The sequence below is a fragment of the Humulus lupulus genome, chromosome 5 (assembly GCF_963169125.1).
Source record: "Humulus lupulus chromosome 5, drHumLupu1.1, whole genome shotgun sequence".
NCBI classification, from domain to species: Eukaryota; Viridiplantae; Streptophyta; class Magnoliopsida; order Rosales; family Cannabaceae; genus Humulus; species Humulus lupulus.
Window position 1 is genome coordinate 191063955 of NC_084797.1, and position 22160 is coordinate 191086114.

General features: G+C 30.8%; 2 protein-coding genes across 16 annotated transcripts; one reads left to right on the forward strand and one right to left on the reverse strand.

Moving 5' to 3' along the window:
• Positions 1 to 1051: 1051 nt before the first annotated feature.
• On the reverse strand, positions 1052 to 6932 carry LOC133777965 (type I inositol polyphosphate 5-phosphatase 2). Of its 5 annotated transcripts, none has more exons than XM_062217731.1 (12): positions 6622 to 6929; positions 6003 to 6143; positions 5794 to 5899; positions 5621 to 5710; positions 5199 to 5286; positions 4997 to 5101; positions 3988 to 4807; positions 3452 to 3636; positions 2785 to 2893; positions 2539 to 2687; positions 1851 to 2074; positions 1052 to 1560 (listed from the first exon to the last, which is right to left on the reverse strand). In XM_062217731.1, exons 2-11 carry the CDS (start codon positions 6030 to 6032, stop codon positions 1861 to 1863), a joined length of 1896 nt encoding a protein of 631 aa, XP_062073715.1. In that variant the 5' UTR covers positions 6033 to 6143; positions 6622 to 6929; the 3' UTR covers positions 1052 to 1560; positions 1851 to 1860. The 5 variants fall into 5 exon arrangements, with proteins under 5 accessions (XP_062073715.1, XP_062073714.1, XP_062073713.1 ...); XM_062217730.1 differs by having other exon boundaries at positions 6003 to 6166; XM_062217729.1 differs by having other exon boundaries at positions 6003 to 6326.
• Positions 6933 to 10933: 4001 nt separating this feature from the next.
• LOC133777966 (uncharacterized) lies at positions 10934 to 18996 on the forward strand. Of its 11 annotated transcripts, none has more exons than XR_009868937.1 (12): positions 10942 to 11890; positions 12114 to 12172; positions 12542 to 12580; positions 12648 to 12920; positions 13008 to 13059; positions 13172 to 13216; positions 13965 to 16391; positions 16768 to 16820; positions 17003 to 17541; positions 17821 to 17939; positions 18086 to 18243; positions 18884 to 18996. XR_009868937.1 is itself a non-coding variant. In XM_062217733.1 (4 exons), the coding sequence occupies exons 1-3, from the start codon at positions 11561 to 11563 to the stop codon at positions 12795 to 12797; spliced, it is 519 nt and encodes a 172-aa protein (XP_062073717.1). In that variant the 5' UTR covers positions 10934 to 11560; the 3' UTR covers positions 12798 to 12920; positions 13008 to 13163. The 11 variants fall into 11 exon arrangements, 1 of the variants encoding a protein (XP_062073717.1); XR_009868941.1 differs by having other exon boundaries at positions 12689 to 12920; XR_009868944.1 differs by lacking the exon at positions 10942 to 11890 and having other exon boundaries at positions 11900 to 12172; positions 17003 to 17055; positions 17452 to 17541.
• The last annotated feature ends 3164 nt before the right edge of the window (positions 18997 to 22160 follow it).

Genomic DNA, 22160 nt, shown 5'->3' on the forward strand with positions numbered 1-22160 from the left:
TTACAAAATTAAGACAAAATAATTTTTTTTACGATATATATGTTTCTCTATATTTTCTTTACATCATTTAAATATTATATATTTAAATAAAATAATAAATAAGAGAAATAAAAACTAATAAATTTGGAAAGAGAGAGAAAGAAAATTGAATAATTTAAAAAAAATGTTTAAATGAGCTATAAAATTCTAGAAGGAAATTATTAATATAAAAGATTAATATTAATAATTTTTTTGTCTACATTATAGATTTTTTTAGAGCTCTTTTAAACATATTTTATATAAAAAAAGCATTCATTCAATTTTCTTTATTTCCCTCTCCAAAGTTATTATTTTCTATTATTTTAATTAATAAAAATATTTAAATAATGTAAAAAAAAATTGAGAAACTAATATATGACGTAATGTACAAAAATTATTTTGTCTTAATTTTGTAATTAAAAAAACAATATAGAATTATACAGTGGTATAACCACAACTTGTCTATAGTAGTCAATAGTCCCCTTAAAAAATCTAAGAAACAATTATATATATATATGTTAATTATAGAGTATTTCATCTTCTTGAAAAAAATATTAATTATATAGATTGGTGGCTAAACTTCTGGTTCTTTCAAAATTGAAGTATTTAAGTCATTAATCCTTTTATTTTTAGCAACAATAGTCTCTAACATTCCTGCTTAATCCCCATTTTAACGGGTGGATAATGATTTGAGGAAAATGTACAACAATTATGTAACATTATGAACTTTTTCGAGCAAAAGAAAAAGATAAAAGACTTTAATGCTACATTTGTAAAATATCATGAACTTCAACCGCTAATTATCCTTCTTATATTTATATATAGTCCCCCTTAAGTTGTGCACATCCAAGACATACCTTAAAGGAAGAAAAAAAGTTACACGTCATAGACTATATATGTACATTTTCTTTAGTCAAAATACCCATTTAAAAGAGGATTTAAATAAGAGACAAAATTGTTGTTAATTGCTAATTCATATTTGTGGTCTGTCCAATAAACATACACCAAAAAAATGGAAACTAAAAGAAATAAATGAGCCAAAGAAAAGGGTGCTAAAAACCCTTAAAGAATAAAACCACATCCAAAATCAGTAATGAACACAAGTGTCTTGAAAGGTCTCCATGATAAAATGAGTAATGACATGTGCACTCAAAATATGCACCTAAATATTACACACAAAAATATGACAGTTTAGCCTAGCTAATTACATTTATCAAAACTGGGACTCACTGTTTTAAAAAGGTAGTGTCACTGTAATGTTTGAGTGAAAATTTTTGGTACACATATCATTACTCATGATAAAATAGACATGTTTGGTTTGGTTTGGCTTTCCTATGTACATTCACACCTTATTCTATTTCACTAAATCTCTGTATAGTATCAGTATAGCCTGGTCATATTCAGAAATTAGCATCTTATCCTATAACTATAATCTTCATGCTGGTGTGAGTGACCCTCATGGTACCTAACAGCAGCATCCTCCTATGCATTGGTCAAAAATTCACAACATTCCTCAACCTTGTCAGTGTAATTGTCAACACACTGATTCAGAAAGAAGAAGAAAAATGATGTTATGAGAAGAGAGAACTCCACATTTGATTTATAAGTACAAAAACATCGTTAAGGCATAATGTGGTAGATTAAGCAAAACTTCCCTTTTAAGACTAATGGACATTCAATCTGATTATTCACATGAATTTTTATTCCCTAAGCATGAGCAAATTAGTCTTTAGATTGTATATTTTGCATGGTCTTCTTTAATTATGCGCCAAATTAAAATTGCTAAAATTTGAAACTACAAGAGAGAAATTGTGAAATCACAAGATGGTTACCTAGTCTCTACTAATATTCATAGTTCCTCTCTTCATCAGAAAAAACGGCAGGATGTACTACTGCACTGGTGAAATTGATAGCTTTTTTAAGCTTCCGTTGATTTAAGACTTCAACTTCTACCGCAAATACTGAACTGACTGGTCGATGATCTGAGACCCTTATCTCTGACCGATAGTAAGAAAGTTGTTTTATACCTTTTCCGAGCCATAGTATGCGGTCACACCTGATGCAATCAAGTATTCAACAGCCACGGTTATGATGAATTTTTAACTTTAAAGTAGTTAAGCATGAAATGATTATGGTACATAATATCCCTCCCTTTCTTCCAAATTTAATAGAGCAAGATGGAAACTTGAGAGGTATGTAATACAATGCCAAACACGTATCAATCTCAGTCAAACTGATCTTATGTTAGAGTGCTGTTTCAGTTTAAGATTCCTTTACTTATTTTCGAGCACAAAAAGATTCCATGAGATAGTTATTGCAAGAGAGTAATAGTAATCCAACCATATCAATGCTAAAGGCTTGTGGAAGTTTTAAGCAACTAAAACTATTAAAGACTAATAACTTAAAACTTTCACCACAAGAGAGTAGCATATTCGAGAAACACAAATTTCTTCCCAACTTATCCCTTACAATTGCCAGTTTTGTGTTTCCTGTGAATCCCAAGAAATAAGCAGTACTTACCATGCTGGAGATCTCTTCTTCTCTCCTTCTTTCGGGTTCTCGCCTACATATCTATCAGTGTTGATCTCATACTTGTAAGTGGGTGGAAAGTCAATGGCCCCCTCTTTCCATCCCTCAAATACATGTCCCCTGCGAAGCTCCTTGGTTAGCTGCAACATCAAGTAAAATTATTGACATTAGTTCCAATTTCCATGATAGCTAGACTAAGAGGACATGGTTGTTCAAATTTAGAAATGAGGATCTGACCTGATCATTCTTTAGAAGTTCATCCCATCTCTTCAAAGAGACAAGCTTCCTTACCTCATGATCCAACATATTGAGTCGATAATTTAAATCCCCAAACCAGAATATTTGACTGTTGACAGAAACACCATGTCAGATTTCAAGTTTAAAGTGTATAGAAAGAATAATAAGTGAGAAGTTCAACTGAAAAAATGCCAAATTGAGCAGATGGGAGGAGCAATTTGGTAAAAAATTTAACGCATACCCATACTAGAGAACCTAGCTATACAAAAATAATAAAAAGCAATGATCTTGTGTCCTCTTCTTTCTAAGTAGTGAAAATTCAAGCAAAACATTCCACATCTATTTTAATTTTTCAACATACTTGGATTGTTATAATTGTCTCTCCCTCTATTATCCAAGATTCATTTACAAAGAAAAGTAGTATCACTGACATGAACAAGCAAATATACCATTCATTCTAACATTTAGCCTTAGCCTGTGGACTTAAAGATTGAGCCTAGGTCTAAGTGAACTTCAGGCTCAACACTTAAATATTATTAATGAGAGGCTAGAGACATTAAAACATGGAAAGTAACAAGAAACCAGACACTGCAGCAGTTCAGAGAATTGACCAAAATTGGTTTTTCCTCAAGCATAGTAAAAATTTGAATGTTCATCTGATGCTTACTCGTGTGATGGAATTGTCAAAGGTTGATCACCAAAGACACTTGGTGAGAACCGAGTACGTCGTATGATTTCATTCACATCTGAGTTACGTTTTTGTTCAGCTCCCTCCTTCTGACCAGAGGTCAGATGAGAACAAACAAAACACAACCGCGAGTGAAAAAGTGACATGCTGACTGAAACAGATCCCTGTATCAGCAACCATAAATGCTAAGATTTAACTAACAAACACCAAACATAACAATGATTCAATATGATTAACGCCAATTATGGCCTACCAAGATCAGCTTGCAACTTATCGAAAATGGGTAGGCACATAAATATGGTTTCTATCTTATCTAAAGTGCAAAACAGGAAAACTATTATAACAATGATTGTTAATATGCAAGCATGGCATAACTGATTTACTTCTTTGTCCAATATGCAATCAGAAATTTGTGTTCCATATGTACTTCAGAACATCAATGTTTGTTATTTAACTTTTTTATTAAGGTTACCATAAGGATGTTGTGCCACTATAGCATAGTAAAAGAGATATACCTTGTTTCCCATGTACCCCATTAGGCCAGTCCCAACAGGAAAAACTTTCAAATTGTTTATGTGTCTTCTCAACCTCTTACGCACCCAAACTGAGATATATATCCCTACCATCTGCTTGCTGACAAGCTTCACATATCTAGGACGTGGTTTCACAGTGTTGACAGATTCATCACCAACTTGATCATTTGAAATATCAGGAAACATGTCATCATCTTCTTCTTCAGAAGATAGATCAACCAAGTCAAGGACAGTGTCAAGAACTTCTGGCTCCTGTTCTTTTTCCATCCACATCAACCCAAGGTTTCCAGAGCTATGACTTGACCTTCTCAGTCTACTACCATTTAGTGGCACATGTTGATTGACCATAAGAGAATTCTCAAGGCCATTAAAGCCAATTCTTGCATTACTGCTGAGAACCCTCCGCAATTTTGAGTTGGTGGAGATAACTTGTTGAGTTGGCTCTAATGAACGTTCGGGCCAGTCCAATTTAATATCATCAACCCCATATATTCTTTTCAACTGTAAGTTCTTTCCCAAACCAATTGCTTTGTTAAACTCTTCTCGCTCCATGTCAAAACCATCATCAAAATCATTGGTCTGCAATTCTAATGGATGAGCATCAATGTCATCTGCAAGCACATCAGCAACAGAAGATGTCCTCATTACTGGAGAGGGTGGGGCACTGTAACTTTTGTGCTTGCCTTCAGGTTCAAAGGACTTGTTCAGAGTTCTTCGAATGATTGCTTCCCATTTTGGAATTGGTTTGTTATCTTCAGCTCCAAGTACATTCCCAGCATTCAAAGGGACTATTTCTTGGAACCTGTAAAAAGAAGAAGCAAACAATATATTTTAACTTTGTCCAGAAAACTTTTAAAGCTGAAAACATTCTTAAGTATTGTAAAGGAAGGTAGATGATGGCAAGTTGTAAAAGACATGACCCTATAAACAGTACATCTTCCACATAAAGACAAGTCCATACATGACACCTTACATATGAGGAAGTACTCACCCAATAATGTAAATGTCTGATGGTTCTTCTGTGGAAAGCCAATCATCGATATCAAGATCACCAGATGGAGCAATCCCTGCAACATTCCAAGTGCCAATTGTCACCCTACAGAAAACCAAAACGTCCCAATTTGTTTCAGTAAGAATCACATCAACCATACTTCCAAGCAACACAGCAAGCACAAAAAGAATAAAAGCCAAACCTCACATCCTTTGTGTTTATGTACTGCACGCGCAAGGTTTCTGATTTTCCTCTCTTATGTCTTGACCAATAGCTTTTATTAGATTTATCTGAACCAACAAACTTCAAAAAGTTATGAATAGCAAACCAAATTATCAACAATTACTTGTTGAACATCAAGAAGAATATAAGTTCCCTCTAAAAGAAATAAGGATAAATACCAAGCAGAAAATTTTTAGTTTAAAAGATGAAAACAAAATATAATGGTGAAGAATTTAATAGTAAAAATAAGCAAAACCACAAAAGATCAATAGTGATCAAAGGCACACACTTCTTGCCATGACAAAGAAGAGCCGAATATGCAGCATAGAGAGTTTAGTTCAGATTAAGAAAAGAAACTAAGTCCTAACAGAACCAATCTAGTACAATAAATTCAGGGCCTGCCTGAAGTTTGAGTCGAAACAGGTTGATTCCACAGCATCCTACTGGCACGACTCTCACAAGTGTGCATTCTGGCATCTTTAAGTGAGCAAGCTGAAATAGGAATGCAGAAACGTGATCAAGCTCATAAATCATAGAAAGGACACACTCATATTCAAAGCTGCTAAAGACTTTACCATCATCTTCGCTCTCCGTTTCAGTGTCGACCTCATCTTCACTATACTCATACACCTTAGGCTGTATATTTAACCATTTTTTCATCACAAGGGAAGGCCAAAAAGGCTGCAGCCATACCAAGAAAAGACATTGAGAATAATTAATATTGATCCAAGTTCAGAAGAGGAGACCAAAACAGAAGAACAAAGATAAGCACATTAAAGTGTACCTGGGAGTGCTTTCCTCTCTTTGTTGTCATTTTGTCCAAGGTCAAAATTCTATCCTTGAAACAATATGGTACTTAAATGCAAAGACCATGAAAGAAGAGAGGAACTTAAATATTGAAGCAGCCACAAGGCTCCAATTATGTCTGTTTATTCAATATATATATATCTATAGAATTTCAAAATTCAGACCAGTAAAAAAATTAGGTCCTGTATAAGTGAGAATTTATTTCTATGACAGAAAAAATATGGATGTAATCCACAATACCCAACTTGCAATGAAAAAAGAATAATCAATAAATGGCCCTCCCTCCCCACCTTGCAACTTTCTGATACAAAGCAAACCAGCAAAATATGATATTATAGAAAATTCACTATAAGGGAAAAAAACAAGGCAAAACAAAACAAAACAGCCACCCAAATAAAATAAAAAAAAATTAAGCAAAAATGTCATTTTCATCATAACAAATATTTTTCTTATTTCTTGATACAGCCATTGATCTTCAGGGTTAGTGGGCAAGATAAGCCATTGACAGGTTACTGATCATAACCGGCAATTAGAAAACATTAATTGATTCTAAAAAGATTGGACACTGATAAATAGTAAATTACAATAATAATTACCCAATGCTTTATCTACAGTTGTGCCAAAATAGTTGCTTCTTTCTTCCTCTTCTTCTTCTTCCACTGCCTTCCGAGTCAGAGTGACCCAACAACTACTGACTGTTCCCCACAACAAATCCCAAAACTTTCCCATGTTTTATTTTTATATATATCAGCCAAAAACCAATACATGATTAGGACTATAAGCCAGAAACCAATAGTTATCAATGTATATATTATGATTTAAGACCATAATATATATTAAATTAAGTTCATGCGATCACAGCCAAGATTTTAGGAGACCCTACCATTAGAATAGTTATAGAAGGAAAAGGAAAAATAAAACTTTTCGAGAAGTATTTATGAAATGAAGGGTTGACGCTACAACAAATATATAGAATTTCGGTCAAATGGGTTACACAACGAAAAATGTAAGCAGGGACCACAAAAATGGACTTGGGCGCACTATGTGTGAAAGCTATTAACTCTGTTGAGTTTTCAACTTTTAAAAGTAAATTACAAGGAAAACCCATCTCACTTTTGGCTGGCAATTTGGCAAAATGTAGGGAAATGAACGAATAAGAAAAAGGAAAAAAAAATTGAAATGAAATAGATTTGTGGGACTTTTCATTACAATTCTTTGTATTTATTATAGCCTGGATTAAGAAGAACCATGCATTTTTTAAAAAATAATATAAGATAACGGTGACAAAAATGGGGAAAAAGTTGAAGAAGGTTCTGGCTTCCTTTGTTACGAAAGAAAAAGAAAAAGATTTATCATAATGAAGTGTTTGTTCCATGTGGTTTTGTGGGAGAAGCGTACGGACTGTGTACTTAGTGGAATGTAGATTGTAGATTGTAGATTGTAGATTGGTTCGGTTCGGTTAGGTTCACATTTATGAGTTATCGGCACTAATTCCAACGTAGATACTCTATAAATACTCTCCTCAATATCTAATATTCATCCGCAAACTACCTCAAATCTAGTCCCAATACACCTCCAATTTTTTACTACACTTTCAAAAAAACAAAATCAATATCTCTTCTACTATGTACAATAAGTAGGTAGATAATGAAATTTTTTTAGTTTTAAGAGTTTTTTATTTTTATTTTTTTTTAATTTTAATAGAATATTTTTATATATGATACAATAATTTTACATTTAAATATAGATTATAAACAGACTTTAAACTTAAATTAAATTAAATAAATAAATAATTAAATAAAATATAATATAATATTTTTGAGATATTTTACAATAAAAATTATTTAAAAATAATAAAATCATACGTTTTATAACTTAAATAAAATTTAATTAAATTTAAACTTAAACTTCATGTATTATAATAATATCATATTAAACATATAACATAGTATAATTTATTATCAACTACAAACAAACGTTTTTTTTTTTTAAAAAACTAGCAAAAAATTTAAATTTAAAATTTATATATAATATTAATATGATTTGAGCTCTTTTTCTTCACCAAATTCACTAAAGGATATTGCGAGTTACATTAGAAACTAAAAATAGTTTATGCAAAATATTTTAAAACTAACCCTATGGGACATGTGACAGCCTCCAATTCATCCAAAATATTTTTAAAATAATTAAAAATATTTAAAAATTCAGAAAAAACTAAAAAATATATTTTAATTCCTGAAAGTTTAATTTTTAAATATTTTAAAATAATAAAAAATTCAGAAAAAATAAAATAAAATATTTAAATTCCAAAATTTTAACATGGGTATTTTTAAAACTAAAAACCATTAATATAATGAAAAATCCAAATAAATTCATTAACATTTCATTTTGATTTTGATTAAAATCTAAATACAATCTAATTTCATGTTGATTAAAAATGAATATTTTATGATTTTTATTAAATTATGTTAATTTTTTTAGTTTTTAAAATACATGTGTTTAATTTTTTATGAATTTAAAATATGTTATTTATTTTTTCCCTAAATTTTTAATTAATTTTAAAATATTTAAAAATTAAAAAAAAATAGATAAATTGGAAGTTGTCACGTGTCTCATATAATTAGTTTTAACAATTAACTTAATGGTAAAGAAAATCCATTACTTAAATAGTTTTGTCGTTAAATCTTTTACATAAGTATTTAACTACATGAATTTAAACTACTTGAGTAATTTTGTCGTCATTATCTCAAAAAAAAAAAAAAAAAAATACAAATATACAATATGCATCAAATTTTGACGTAAAAATTGAGGGTTTAATCATTATGTTAAAATTATGGATCTCTGTTACTGTTACGAGTCCTTAGTTTCAAGTTGTTGAAATCATTTCAAGTGATTTCAAGTGAGAATAGAAAAACATGTGTACAGAGAATTTTATTCTTCTTTTTATTATTATTATTATTATTGAGAATTACATATGAAAGCTATAACTTGTAAAAAATGATTTTGTACTTGTTGAAATCTGAATAAGAGACTCTTTGTGGTTGTGGATATAGATCACATTAGTCAAATCACGTATGTCTCTTGTTCATTGTCTTTACTTTAGTTTTGGTTGATTTGTCTTCGATTATGTAATTTGCATTGATAAAAGATAGCGTTCAGTTTGACAAAAGGAGTGAGATCTCAACAATCTCAATTATAATTTATAACATGTTATACATATTTATCACGCGCTAACATTCATTTGTATGTATTGTTAAATTGTGTTGTCATATATGCTGATAATTTAAAATCATAATTTTTTTAAGCATTGATTCTAGGAATTTACTCTATTCATTATCTTATATATATATATATATATATCTTGTACATATACACCTGTAAGAGAATGAATGAAAAAAGTATAATTCATCAAATCAAGATGGTATGAAAACATCAAATCAAAATGATATAATTCAACACCCATATTCACCAAGTGAAAATTTTCAAATTGTCAACTATATTTTTTAAGGAAGAAAATAATCATCAAAATAAAATGATATGAAAAAGGGTATAATATAATTAAATTATTTATTTATTTTTGTAAAGCATGAGGGCATATTAAACATGGTAGTGCACAAATGCTTGGAAAAAAGCTGTAAATATGTTTTATTAGGTCAAAATCATTTTTAAAAAATGTTTTCTTAATGAGAAAGTTAAATAAAGTAATGTGATTAATTATTCGGACATTTGTAAAAAAAAGATTAGTTATGTATGATTATTCAATGTTAGATATCTATGAGGATATCAATTGAGTTATTATTATTGATGTGATAGTGTTTTGTTACATGCATACAAGAGTATTATAATTTTTTTTATTTAATTATGCGGAGCCATAAATTTATCATAAAAACAAATATGAAATTTACCTTTCTCTCGGAGGTAATTATTGTAAATTTTATAAAATTTACTTTTATGATCTTACCAAAATTAAAACTTACAATAAATATATGACTGTTTTAAGATAAAAATTCATAATATAAAACCTCTCCCGAAGTATAGACATTTGAAAACACAACTTCTAAAGTAAAACTACAAGATTAACCTTATTTTGACACATTTTATTATTAGTCTTACCATATTTTTTATGAAACCACATATAGCCGTTGGTAAGTTAGCTGGCTTATTTTTAGAAAATGGCAGGTTTGCACTTATTTAACAAAAATAGATAAATTCAATCATCATCAGGCAACAATCAAAATCAAAAACCTAAAACACATACCAATCAACAAGAATAAGTTCAAGTTTCCAAATAATAAACTCTTCAAAGAAAAAAGAAAAAGAAAAAAAAAGGATAATAAGAGCAAGGTGGATGTCATCCTATGCGAAATAATTAATAATATTTAGTAAAAATGAATATATATATATATATAAAGTTTGCATATATATTATGTTGGGTGAGAAGATAAGTTATAGTTTAGATTTGGTTATGCTTTTGGAGAAAAAGAAATGGTCACCTGATAGGGACAAGAATGGCAAGTTGGGGAGCCAATTTGCTGCCTAAATGATCTATTTGGAATTGTACTCTTTGTACCTATTACATATTATTATTATACGTTTCTTTCTTATTTTAATAAAACTATTTACGCGTATTATTGGGACAACACGCCTTTAAGTTTTAACGATCCCCTCCAAATCCAATTGTACCACTTGCAAATTAATTATTCTTAATGAAATAATAAGGATGTTTTTTACTAAAAAAAGAAAAAAGAAAAAGGAAACATTCAACTATTGGTTCACTTTCCTAACATAACAAAAAAACTATTGGTTCACTTTATTAATGAATGATAATATCTCATCCATATACTTTTAGAATTGAGTAATCTTTCTCTTTAATAGATTAATGATGGTTAATAGCTAGAACTTGACAACCACACAATTTTTGTATTTTACTTAGGATTAATTATGCTAACGTATAAGAAGCCAAATATTATACATGGCAAAGAACACTTAATAAGTTTTATATAAAGAAATGCCTACTTACAATATAGTATGCATATTTTGTGAGTTTTAAGTAAAAAAATATATCTCAACCTTCTTATTGAATTAAACGACTACCTCCCCAATTTATAATGAATGTGCATGTACAAAAGAAAATACAAAAAAAAAAAAATTTAGAGAGGGTGCACTACACCAAATACCCATTTCCATAACACATGAATATAATACTAATAAAAATGTGTTATGCTAGAGTATTATATTGGGCATGAAAAAAGGGCGGTAATATACACCATCCCGCCACTTAGCCTTTTTTTTTCATTCCTGAGAACTGAAAATTTGTGAGACCCGCCCCTTAGCCTTTTTTTTTCATTCCTGAGACCAGAAAATTTGTGAGACCCGAGAGACCCTTCGGCCAAATCCTAATTTCGTTTTGCTTCTCCCGGTCGTCGAGCCTGATCGACTCGACTCTTTTCCCTGCCCCCCGGCCTCTCACTTCGTTTCGTTCTTCTTCTGTATCGTCGCTTGAATGAAGACACCCGATCGACCCGACTTTCCCAAATGTCCACCACCGGCCCTTCTCCTTTCCAATTCCATTGCCAACTTGTACCGGTCTCATTGGCACTACCATTATTCCATAATCCGATTCCCTCTCACTACTACTACTACTACTCCCACTTCCACTACCTCCCCTTTTGCCTCTTCCTCTTCTCCCCAAATGCCTATTTAATCCCAACATGTGAATTCCCAAGAAGCCCGTTTCATTTTGCTTCTCTTTGTTTTCACCTGACGTTTTTCCTCCCACTTTTTCTTCCCGTATTCGACTCATTTCCGGAACTTTCACTCTATCGGATTCTTTTCCAGGAAAGAGAAAAGGGATTTGTTTCGGAGGTTAGTGTATGTCGATTTTTACTTTAAAAAGAATATCACTCTTGCTTGCCTTTGTTTTGCTGTGTAAGGAACTGTTGCTTGTGGGTTTTCTTGGAAAGTTTAGGAGTCATTACTGGGGTCAGATAGAAAAGAATGGTAGTGGGTTTGGGTTTTGGATATTGAGTAGATGACTGTTAAAGGAGCAACCTTTTTTGTTTCTTTTAATCTAGTGTTGGATTTTTAGGTGTTTCTTGGAGCCTAGCTTGGAAGATTGTTAGAGTTGGAACTTAACGTGGTGCCCAGGTAAGCTCGTTAAGGTTTTTTGGGGAGGTTTCTTTTTTCTCTTCTTGTTTTCAAACTTCGTTTCTTCATTCTTTAGTTTTCCTTAGTAAAATGGTGTTTTAGGATTTTTGTTTTTTTTAGTAATGGGTCTGGCGAGAAGTCTATTTTGAAGATTAGGAGCACTCGTTTAGTTGGGATTGTTACGTGACGTATTATGTTGGCTTATCGTATAGGCTTGAAATGTATCGTATGCTGTTTTCATTAAATGCTTTTGGCTTTCTTAAACTGCAGAGAAAACAGATAGCAACAATTGCGTGTTGATGTGAAACTATTTTACAACTTGTTTATATTGGGAGTTTTTTCTAATCGTGAGTTTTTTTAAAATTCCAGGTGTATTTTTGGAGTCTTCCTAGCTGTGCTGGAAATCAGGTAAATTTGGTGCCCTTATAAATCATGTAACTACTTTATCTTGTACTGATATTGAAACATTGGGCAGCTGAGAAATGTAACTCGCAAACTTGAATCTGATCTTCATAGCAGTAAGAAGCAGTTTGCAGAACTTGCTGAGCAGTGTGAATCGTTAAAGAAGGGGCGAGAGGCATCTATGAGCATCCTTAAAGACCCTATATGTCTTACCAGGGTTTGAACTAGTTTATAGAAATGAACTCTTAGGTTATTATTTGTCTGACATGTTAGCATTTTCCAGGATGAAAGAGAGGAGGCTTTAAATGAGTTGAAATCCATTCAGCAAAAGCATACTGAGCTGAAGGTTGTTAAATGATTTGGCATTCCTCAATGCAGCCAAGGATTCTAAATTTGCTTTGAGTTTCTAATTGCATTTTGTTATTATTTTTAGGAAGAAATGGAACAATATGCGGACAATGATCCAGCTGCCTTTGAAGCAATGAGTTCAGACTTTCTTCTTAGGCCTAAACTCTAGATACTGTTAATTGAGATTAACTGCTTGATGCTAGATAGCTTATTTGTTATGCATACTAATTGTGGTTATTACACCGGCAGGAAGTGCAATTGAAGTTGCTCATTCAACAGCTAACAGATGGACAGGTATTTAATTCATGCATTGTTTCTTTTTAGCAAATTTTAAGCCCAGTTTTTCCCACTAAGAATAAGTTGATGACCCTGTATAACCATATTTATTCTATTTTCTTCTTAAAGCTTCTTCTTTTGTAGTTACTTTATTTTCGTAGGCCAAAGAGTTCATTGGATTTGATTTGATTTGATTATGTCAGTGCAAGGTTGGAGTTGGTGGACATTGACATTATGAGTTATTTTGCATTAGTGTTTTTGATTTAGAACTAGCAAGCAACTTGATGACCCTCTATCACCATCTTTACTCTTTTTGCATCTTAAAGATTCTTCTTTTGAATTATGTAATTGAAACCTTTTGATTTTCCATGATGATGTTTAGAAGCTCAGATAACAGAACATGTCTTGTTTAGAGATGCATTAAATCTATTCCCTTTAGTTGATGGGCAGTTATACCATGAAAACTCTGTTTAGCTTAAATGCATTAAATTTGAAAGGTTCTTTAGCTCAAATTTCTTCCTGGTCAAGTGTTAAAAATGATATATACTAAATTGACAGACACCTTAATTGAAGAAAGTTGTTTTTTCTTTTCTTAACTAAGTAACATGGATAGATATGATGATATGATATATGCTGGTTATGTACTTTCTATTTATGTAGATGAAAATAATAAGACTTGTAAAACCTTCTTTGTGTTCTTTAAGAGTTGTGTTACAATAATATGTTTGTCCTCTTTTCTTTCCTCATACGTGTGCACGTGTTTCAGTTGGATCTTTGCCAGAAAATGGGCGAACTTCTTGCAAGGACCACAGTTAAATATATTATGTGGCTGTAATAATGGCTGGAAATGCTCTATTGTTGGCTTTTTATTCAATAATGCTTTGGTGGAGAACACAATGGCAAAGCTCAAGGACGTATTTCATTGAAATTTATTTATATTTCTCTATGTGACAACCTTACTATTTCAACATCATTAATAAAGGCTAAGACTTTTTTTTAAAAAAAAAGTATCTAACCATTAGTTTATTGTCCTGTGCCTAGAAATAAGTTGGTCTTAATCATTTGACTTCATAATTATAGTTTGTAGGCATTTATATTTGGTTCTTCTATTTTGCTTGCTATTAACAATGCTTTCTTGAAATTTTGGTTTGTTATAACAATAAGTATCCCAATTGTGCAAGCATGAATGTCAATGTGTTCATGTAACTTTGAGGGGTGTAAAGAAATATAAGAAGTTTTCAGATGTGAGGGGTTGCAGTTAGCCTTAGCATATATGCTATGATGCATTCCAATTTTCTTACTTAATTTATTTCTGCACATACCTTTTTTCTCTTGATTTCCTTATTGTAAACTTACCTACCCCCCTCTCTTTCCCTACTTCCTTTGGGGTTTGAAAAAGCTATCTTAAAAATCATCTTTTAATTGTTATGATGTGTTTTAATCTTTTCGTTTACAGAATTACTGAGCTTGTGTTTTTTCTTTTTTGTTTCTTGTTGTTTCCAGTTTTATGGTGCAACAACATTTTTCATTCATAGATCAGACTTTAGTGTCTCCTTGGTTATGCTTTATATGAAGCTAAGAGCTTAATGGCTCTTTATTTGGAAATAAATTTTAGTACTTGAAATTTTTGTTAGTACTTTCTTTAAAATTACTAAAGAGATGTCAAATGAAAATATGAAATGAATAGTGTGGCACTAGAATATTGAAGTGCTAGAGTGGTAGTGAACAACTAGCAGAACATGTTTAACTAATTGCTCTGTACTTGTTTTCAATATGCTATTGGGGTTGCTTTTCTGTGAAAATACATTAAGATATGTGGGATTGTGGCCTCTGTTTCAATGTGCAACATAAAGCTTCCTGATTTGATTTTGATTATAGCTTTATAGAACTAGTAGTAGCCATTTTCATGGCTCATATTCTGAAGGATATTTTTTAAGAGCTTAGCTAGTACCATGTTTGTTATTAAATTGTTGGTGGTTTCTAAAATCATGGAAGTAGTGTGTTCGAAAGTTTCAAACTTTGGATTCTTTTGGCTTTTATTGATTGTTGCTTTTACTAGTAGGCAGAAAGAACATTTTTAAAGAGAGACTGCCCCAGTCTGATGCATCCACAAGCAGTTGTTACTGATTCTGATCTTCATCTTGAATTTCTGGCTGTTCAGATCTCTAACTAATGGTGTTGGTTCCATTCCAAATTATTTACATTTTTTCCTTTACATTTGTATTCGACATGAATTGCAAATTGCTTATGGAAAGCAGATTGTGGTTCATTTTTTTTCTTCTTCCAAAATCATTTCTATATAGTGTGTACAATAAAATAATAGTTAAGATAATTCCCTGGATTGGAAGAATAGCTGACAAATGAAAGTACATTTAAACTAATTTGGAATGTGTTCTGTATAGAAAATGTATTGTTACATTGGCTTTTGTATTCAAGCCTTTATCTTTCATTCTTCATTGCTGGCTGGCAAAAACATGAAAAAAGAAGAAAGCTGCTATGCTTGAGTACTTTGACATCATCTTTGATTTGCATCCATATGAATGCAAATAATCTCCATATTGTTTTCTTGTGTAAAATTATTCCTCACAGTCTCATTTATTGGACCAAGTGTATTTTACTGTTCAGAACATATATATTTCACATGGAAAAAGTAAACTATTTCTTACTTTTGAACTTGGGAGTGGTACAAAAATACACACATATGTTTAGACAGTTCAGAACATATATATTTCACACAAAAATAGATAATATGATTTTAGATTACTACTCCAGACCTCTTTGATTTGATTAAGTCTTTCTCATTAATATTGCATTCCAAATCCTTAAACTTGTTCTTGGATAGTGAATTACAAGAGGTATATATACACATAAAGAGGCTGATAATAGTGAATCATTCTCTTCTGCTGTTGCTGCTTCTTATGTACTGCTTTTTATGCTACTTTTTTTTTCTTTTTTTTTTTACAAGTATATTTGTAGCTACTTATTATTAGAAGCAAAATTTGTCTTTGTATCCATTAATATGTAAAACAAAAGGGTATTTCTCTTTTCTCCAGCACTTAGTGTAAGTACAAGTATTTTTAGTCATGATATATTCTTTCTTCACTTTAATACAGTGCATTTGTCACAAATTGAAGCAGGGCAGGTGCAAAAACAGTACATTGCAAGAGTTATTGGGGCATTTCCCGAGCATGAGGTATGTAAAGCTGTGTAATCTATGCATGAACACATATATCTGTGTAAATATTGTCTTGTTCGTAACTGGCTGCAAGGCAGGGCTGGCTTACCTTTGCTTGTCAATTTGTTGGTTATCTTGAAGACTTAATTTTAAAATTACCAAAGTTGAGAACTCATTGTTATTAACTTTTTATTGTTGTTGTATTACCACAATCTAAACCTCCTTATCGAGGGGTTTCCTTTTGAAAAACAAAAGTAAATGCATTGAGCTTCAAATTCACGATTCATAAGTCAGAAAAGTTATTTTTTACAACACATATTGATATCTAAGTGCATGCTTATTTTGAATTCTGATATCATCATTTAATTAATTTGTTTTTTTCCTTCTCAAAAAGTTGTAGATGCCAATATAAATTATAATGCCCGGGAAGGAAAGAGCACAGCAGAGGTTAGTTTGATGCTACATTTTCTATAGCTTTCATATGAAAACAGTCCGTTATTAGTTTGTTTTGATGTCTGCTGAGAGGTATTCCAGTGTCCCTCATTTTCTGCATTTGAGGCCATTGTCCTTGGGCATGTGCCTGAGAATAGTAGGATACCTTTTGTAAATCCTACCTCTTTGTTATGCAGGTGCTCAACTCCTCTGGTGGCACTTCAGTAAAAGGGAAGGTTGCTTGTACCAAGTTCAGTAGAATTAGTACCATAATGTGTTCCTCTATATATGCAGATTTATATAATTAAAGTCGTATGTATTGAAGCTGTTAACATTATATATATATATATACATTTTTTGGAGTAAAGCATTTGATTATTGTACCCTTCCTAAGACTATTTCATGGTTTGGAAAACTATCTATGGCTCTAAGGTTTTTTTTCTTAAAAAAATAGATGTTAAAGGAGATAGCTTCTGACTAGACAATCTCTAGAAAAAGGTTGAGATATGACTTTACTTGTCCATTCAGGCCATTTTTGCCAAGTACTTCTGATTTCTATTTTCCATGGTTGGACTATGTGCTCTTTCTTCTGCATTGCTCATATTTTGATGCTTCTCTGAATTTTCATAATGTGTTTTCTAACCAGGAAGGCAATGTTGCCAACCAGAGGGAACATCTAATTCTTCTCCTTGCCAATATTCACATTCAGAAAGCTAATAAGCAGTCTGTCTTGAAGGTATTTTGATTGTTAATTAAGGTTGTAAAGCTTTGGCTTTAACTAATCCTCTTATATAAATTTGAATTTATGATATTTGGAGTCTAATGTCAAAACTGGATATTTATGCAGCATTGTTCCTTTGTAAATTTCTATTTAATTAGCATTTGAAACATTAGTGGTGAAATTTGGGTTTTCAATAAGGTCTTCTATTTCTTTGAAACTCTTTTATGACTCTTTAATTTAAGGTCAATCACTAGAGTCTTGCTTGGTTTCTCACCAATGTTATTGGTACTACAGAGTTATACATAGTATATCCCTTTGCCAATCAGTGACCTTGATTCTTGGTTGAAGACACCCTCCATATATGTTTTTGATTGCTCTACAGCTGGGGGAATATTGTGAATGCTTTTATTGAGGTAAAGCTTTAACTCAAAACATATAATGAATTGATATATGTATTGATAATTAAGGTGCTACGTGACATGAATTCATTATCTATAATTCAGATATTTATATATAAATATATTTGTAAATATAGTGACTTGTTTTGATGGTTTGGCAGCTTCATGATTGGGTTGCTTCTAGCTCCTCTGGATCCACAAGGGATTGCATTCTACTTGGAGGTTGTGAAGCACATGAGACTCTTCCACAAAGTGCTGAATTTCTTGCAGATGTGTTTACGTCTTGTCTCTCAACACCTATTAAGATGGCTTTGAGATGGTGAGCTTCTTTTCTTGTTCGTCTGTTAGGATCGCCTATCGCGTTTATGCATCTTTATTTGAGATCATGCAGTTTTCTGGTTTTGCCTTGTGGTGTTTATTCCATATTGGCTGCTTCCTAGTTATTTTTAGTTTTCTAGTTTTGCCTTGTGGTGTTTATTCCATATGCCTTGTGACGTGATTGGTTTGAATAGATGCTTTGAAATATACACAAGTTAGCTAATCTCTGCCTCTATTTTGGGCAGTGAATGCTTTTTCTTATGAGACTAAATTTTTTTTGTTGTATTTTAAGTTGTGGATAACAATTGGTTTTTATTTTTTAAGATAACAATTGGTTTTTGTGCTGTGGATCATTAGATTTGTTTTATTAACATAAGGATTTAATATTTGCTTCTACATTTACTATCATTCTAGTCATAGAAATTTAGTATAGTTTAGTTACAAGTAATTTAGTTGCTGCTGTTGACAATTTGTGGTATCTAAAAGATGAAATACATACTGTAGTCTTGAAAAAACTTTAAAAAAACTTTCATAAAATGGTAAGAGCTATGTGGGTTTTACAGTTTTATTTTTGTATGATACTTCAAGCACTGATCTGTAGACTTATCTCAGTTTTTGGTGGATCCTACTCCATTTTCTAGGATCTTGCAGGCAAAGGACACCAAGTGAATTAGATAGAGAGGTTAAGAACTTGAGGGTGGCATTTACTGACCTGTTTTTGAAGCATAACACTTTCAAAGAAACTGCAAAGCCATCGAGATATTGATGCAAAGAATGGAAGAATGTATTTCACTAATTTTTGTATACATTTCTTGTTTTGTATTTAGTGATAAAGGAATTTGTATTGGGCATAAATTATGTTGTAATATGATTTCTTAAGCCTAGACTAGTAGATTAAATATTGTAATTACATTTGAGTAATTAATAAAAATATATTTATGTTACCTTATTTGGCTTCAACTTTCATATTTGTTTTCCTAGTTTTGTGTAAGTAAAAAAAGATTATGTTTCTCTGAGCTAATATAACACATGTGTTATACTAAAGTGTAGTATAACACAAATAATGTGTTATACTAAAGTTTAGTATAACACAAAAAATGTGTTATACTAAAGTGTAGTATAACACAAAAAAAGTGTTATATAATCGAATATAAATAACATAATTCAACACTTATCTATATATTAAAATAACACAGAAATTGTGTTATCGTTGACAATACAATAACACATCTGTATAACACTGATAAAGTGTTATGTAAAGTACCCTGACCTACAATAACATAGTCGGTCTGAACACATCAGAAAGTGTTATCGTATGTTTTGATAACACATTTTCGGTGTTATTAAAAGCATTTTTTCCTGTAGTGGTGAGTCGTACAAATCTGCATGTAGATCAACTAGCGAGCTTTGATATTAATTGTATAAAAAGAGACTCACATTCGTCTTAGAATAATATGAATTTAGTACCAGTTTGGTCAAAATTTTAGAAAAATTAAAATATTAATTTTTGAAAAAAATTTATGCATTAAAGTTGTTTGGATAATAGACATATTATTAATATCTTATTTTAAAGAATTTATGCACAAATTAAAGTTAAAACAACCCAACATCAAATTTTAGTTTATAGGATATGATAAGTTCATTGTTATATATATATATATATATATATATATTAGGTATAAAATACGTGCAATGCACGTTATATTTTATATTTTTTAGAAACGATGTAATATTCAAAAAATTAATTGGATAATAAATAACATGATTATTAAAATGTACAATATTATTTAAGTAGAAAGTTGTTGTCTACGTGAAGAATTACTTTGAGACACATTTTCAAACAGTGATTGCTTCAATAACATATAATATATTAAATATATAACTGGTTAAAACCAACTTAAATGAAATAATTGAGCTCAACAAATTGGGCAAAAATGATTTCGACAAAGCCAGTTAACAATACAATCGACATGAAACAAATGTAAACATTGTGGCATATGTGCATAGCTCGTTCCCACTTCAAATTCCTCCAAACACACAGGACAGCTCTGCCCTATCTATTCATCACCTTCTCCAACTATGAAAGTAATAAGAATCAAATCCACAATCTTCGTATTATTCCAATATGGAAACCAATCCTCAACTGCCATGTATGTCTCATAGTCTCAAAATTCTATCTATCTTATCTATCTTTAAACATTCTTTTTTAAATAGTCACGAGACTCTGGTTAATAGCCAAAACATAAAAGTTAGACTGTGTTCGATAATAATGATATTAGTAATTTATAAAAATTATTTTTTAAAAATATTTATAATTAACAAAATTTAAAAAGCACAACTAACAATTATTTAATTTAAATTGGTTGTTTGGATGATGTTGAACCTATGAGTTATTCATTTTTTATTTTATTTTCGATTTTGGTAAAAATAAAGAGTGGTCCCCTATAATACTATATGAATGTTTTGAGGAAATCAATATCTTTTTAGTATATTAAAAAAAATCACTAACCTTTTGATTGTTCCTTCAAACTTTTAGATAAGAAATCAATGCATTTCTTTAACACCACTGAGGAGAGAAAAATAGTTCAATGCATGAGTATTATGTTTTCTGAATTGATGATTGTACTTTTGTAAGAAACAATATGAGATGTAACTCTTACCTTTGAATTTAGTTTTCTATGTTTATGTAAATAAGAATTAGTTTTCTTTTATCTATTTGTTTAAACTAATGTAGTTTTTTTTTTCAGTTTTTGCAGGATTACTAATTTGAAACTTGCATATGTACTCATCTAATTTTACTATGCTATTACTATATGAAAAGAAATCTCACTAACCTTTTTAATGTTTATGTATAAGTTTCATGGATAAAATCAAACTGTATTACTTCAACAATTTCTACAAGTGAAATAAACCTCAGATTTTTTTGTTTCAGGAGGATGAAATCATTCTAGAGTTTAAATTCATACCAAATTCTGTTAAACCATACTAAATTGATATGAGAGCAATCGATCATTTATTTCCTCAAAGAACAGAAGGCATGCAGTACTCACAAATAGGAGCACTTAAAAAAATTACTCTTCAATATATAGACAAAATGTGAGAACAGTAATATATGGCACAATTTATTAATAGTTCTTACTATTGTTGATTAATTTGGTGGTCTATAGTGACAAAGAACTACACTTGTTCATGTCACTAAAAAGAAAAAATACAATAATCTTTACATGAGAATATTTACTTATAGCCTCCTCAACCTAAATCTCGTTATAGTTCCTGGTTTCACAGTACGATTTTTTTTGTTAAAAAAAATTAAAAATACTATAATACAATATTTACTCTTCTCATATATATACAAACATTGAAATTATATCTTTTAAAATCCTAATAAAACAACATCATTTATTCGAATAAACCAATATAGAGACAAAAATCCAGATCATAAACTAAAAGAGTGCATGGAAATTTTAAGACTTTACAAAATGAAAATAAATAAAATTAAAAAACAATACTTGCCAGAGTTAGAGAGAACGATCATAGAGGACGATGCTGGTGCAGAGCTCAGATTTTAAGATCGTTCAAGGCTTTAAATTTGAGAGATTTTATTTGAGTGAGATAAGTAAGCAGAGAGTTGCAAATCCAACGGCTGCATTTTTTTTTCTTAATATATATATATATTGTAGGTGTAATTGATATGAGAGTATGTTTCAGGAGGTATTTTTTATTATTTGAGAGTTTATAATGATGAGAGAGGATGTTTGATGAGATAATGTTTATCTATTTGTAATGTGTTACTGAATGCGAAAGGTTGTGTACTCCTGAAATGATGTGTACTTCTGAAAGGGTGCGAAAGGTTATTTACTATTACTGTTAAACAGTAACTTTTTTTTTAGCATATTCTGTTAAAGTCATACCAAATTC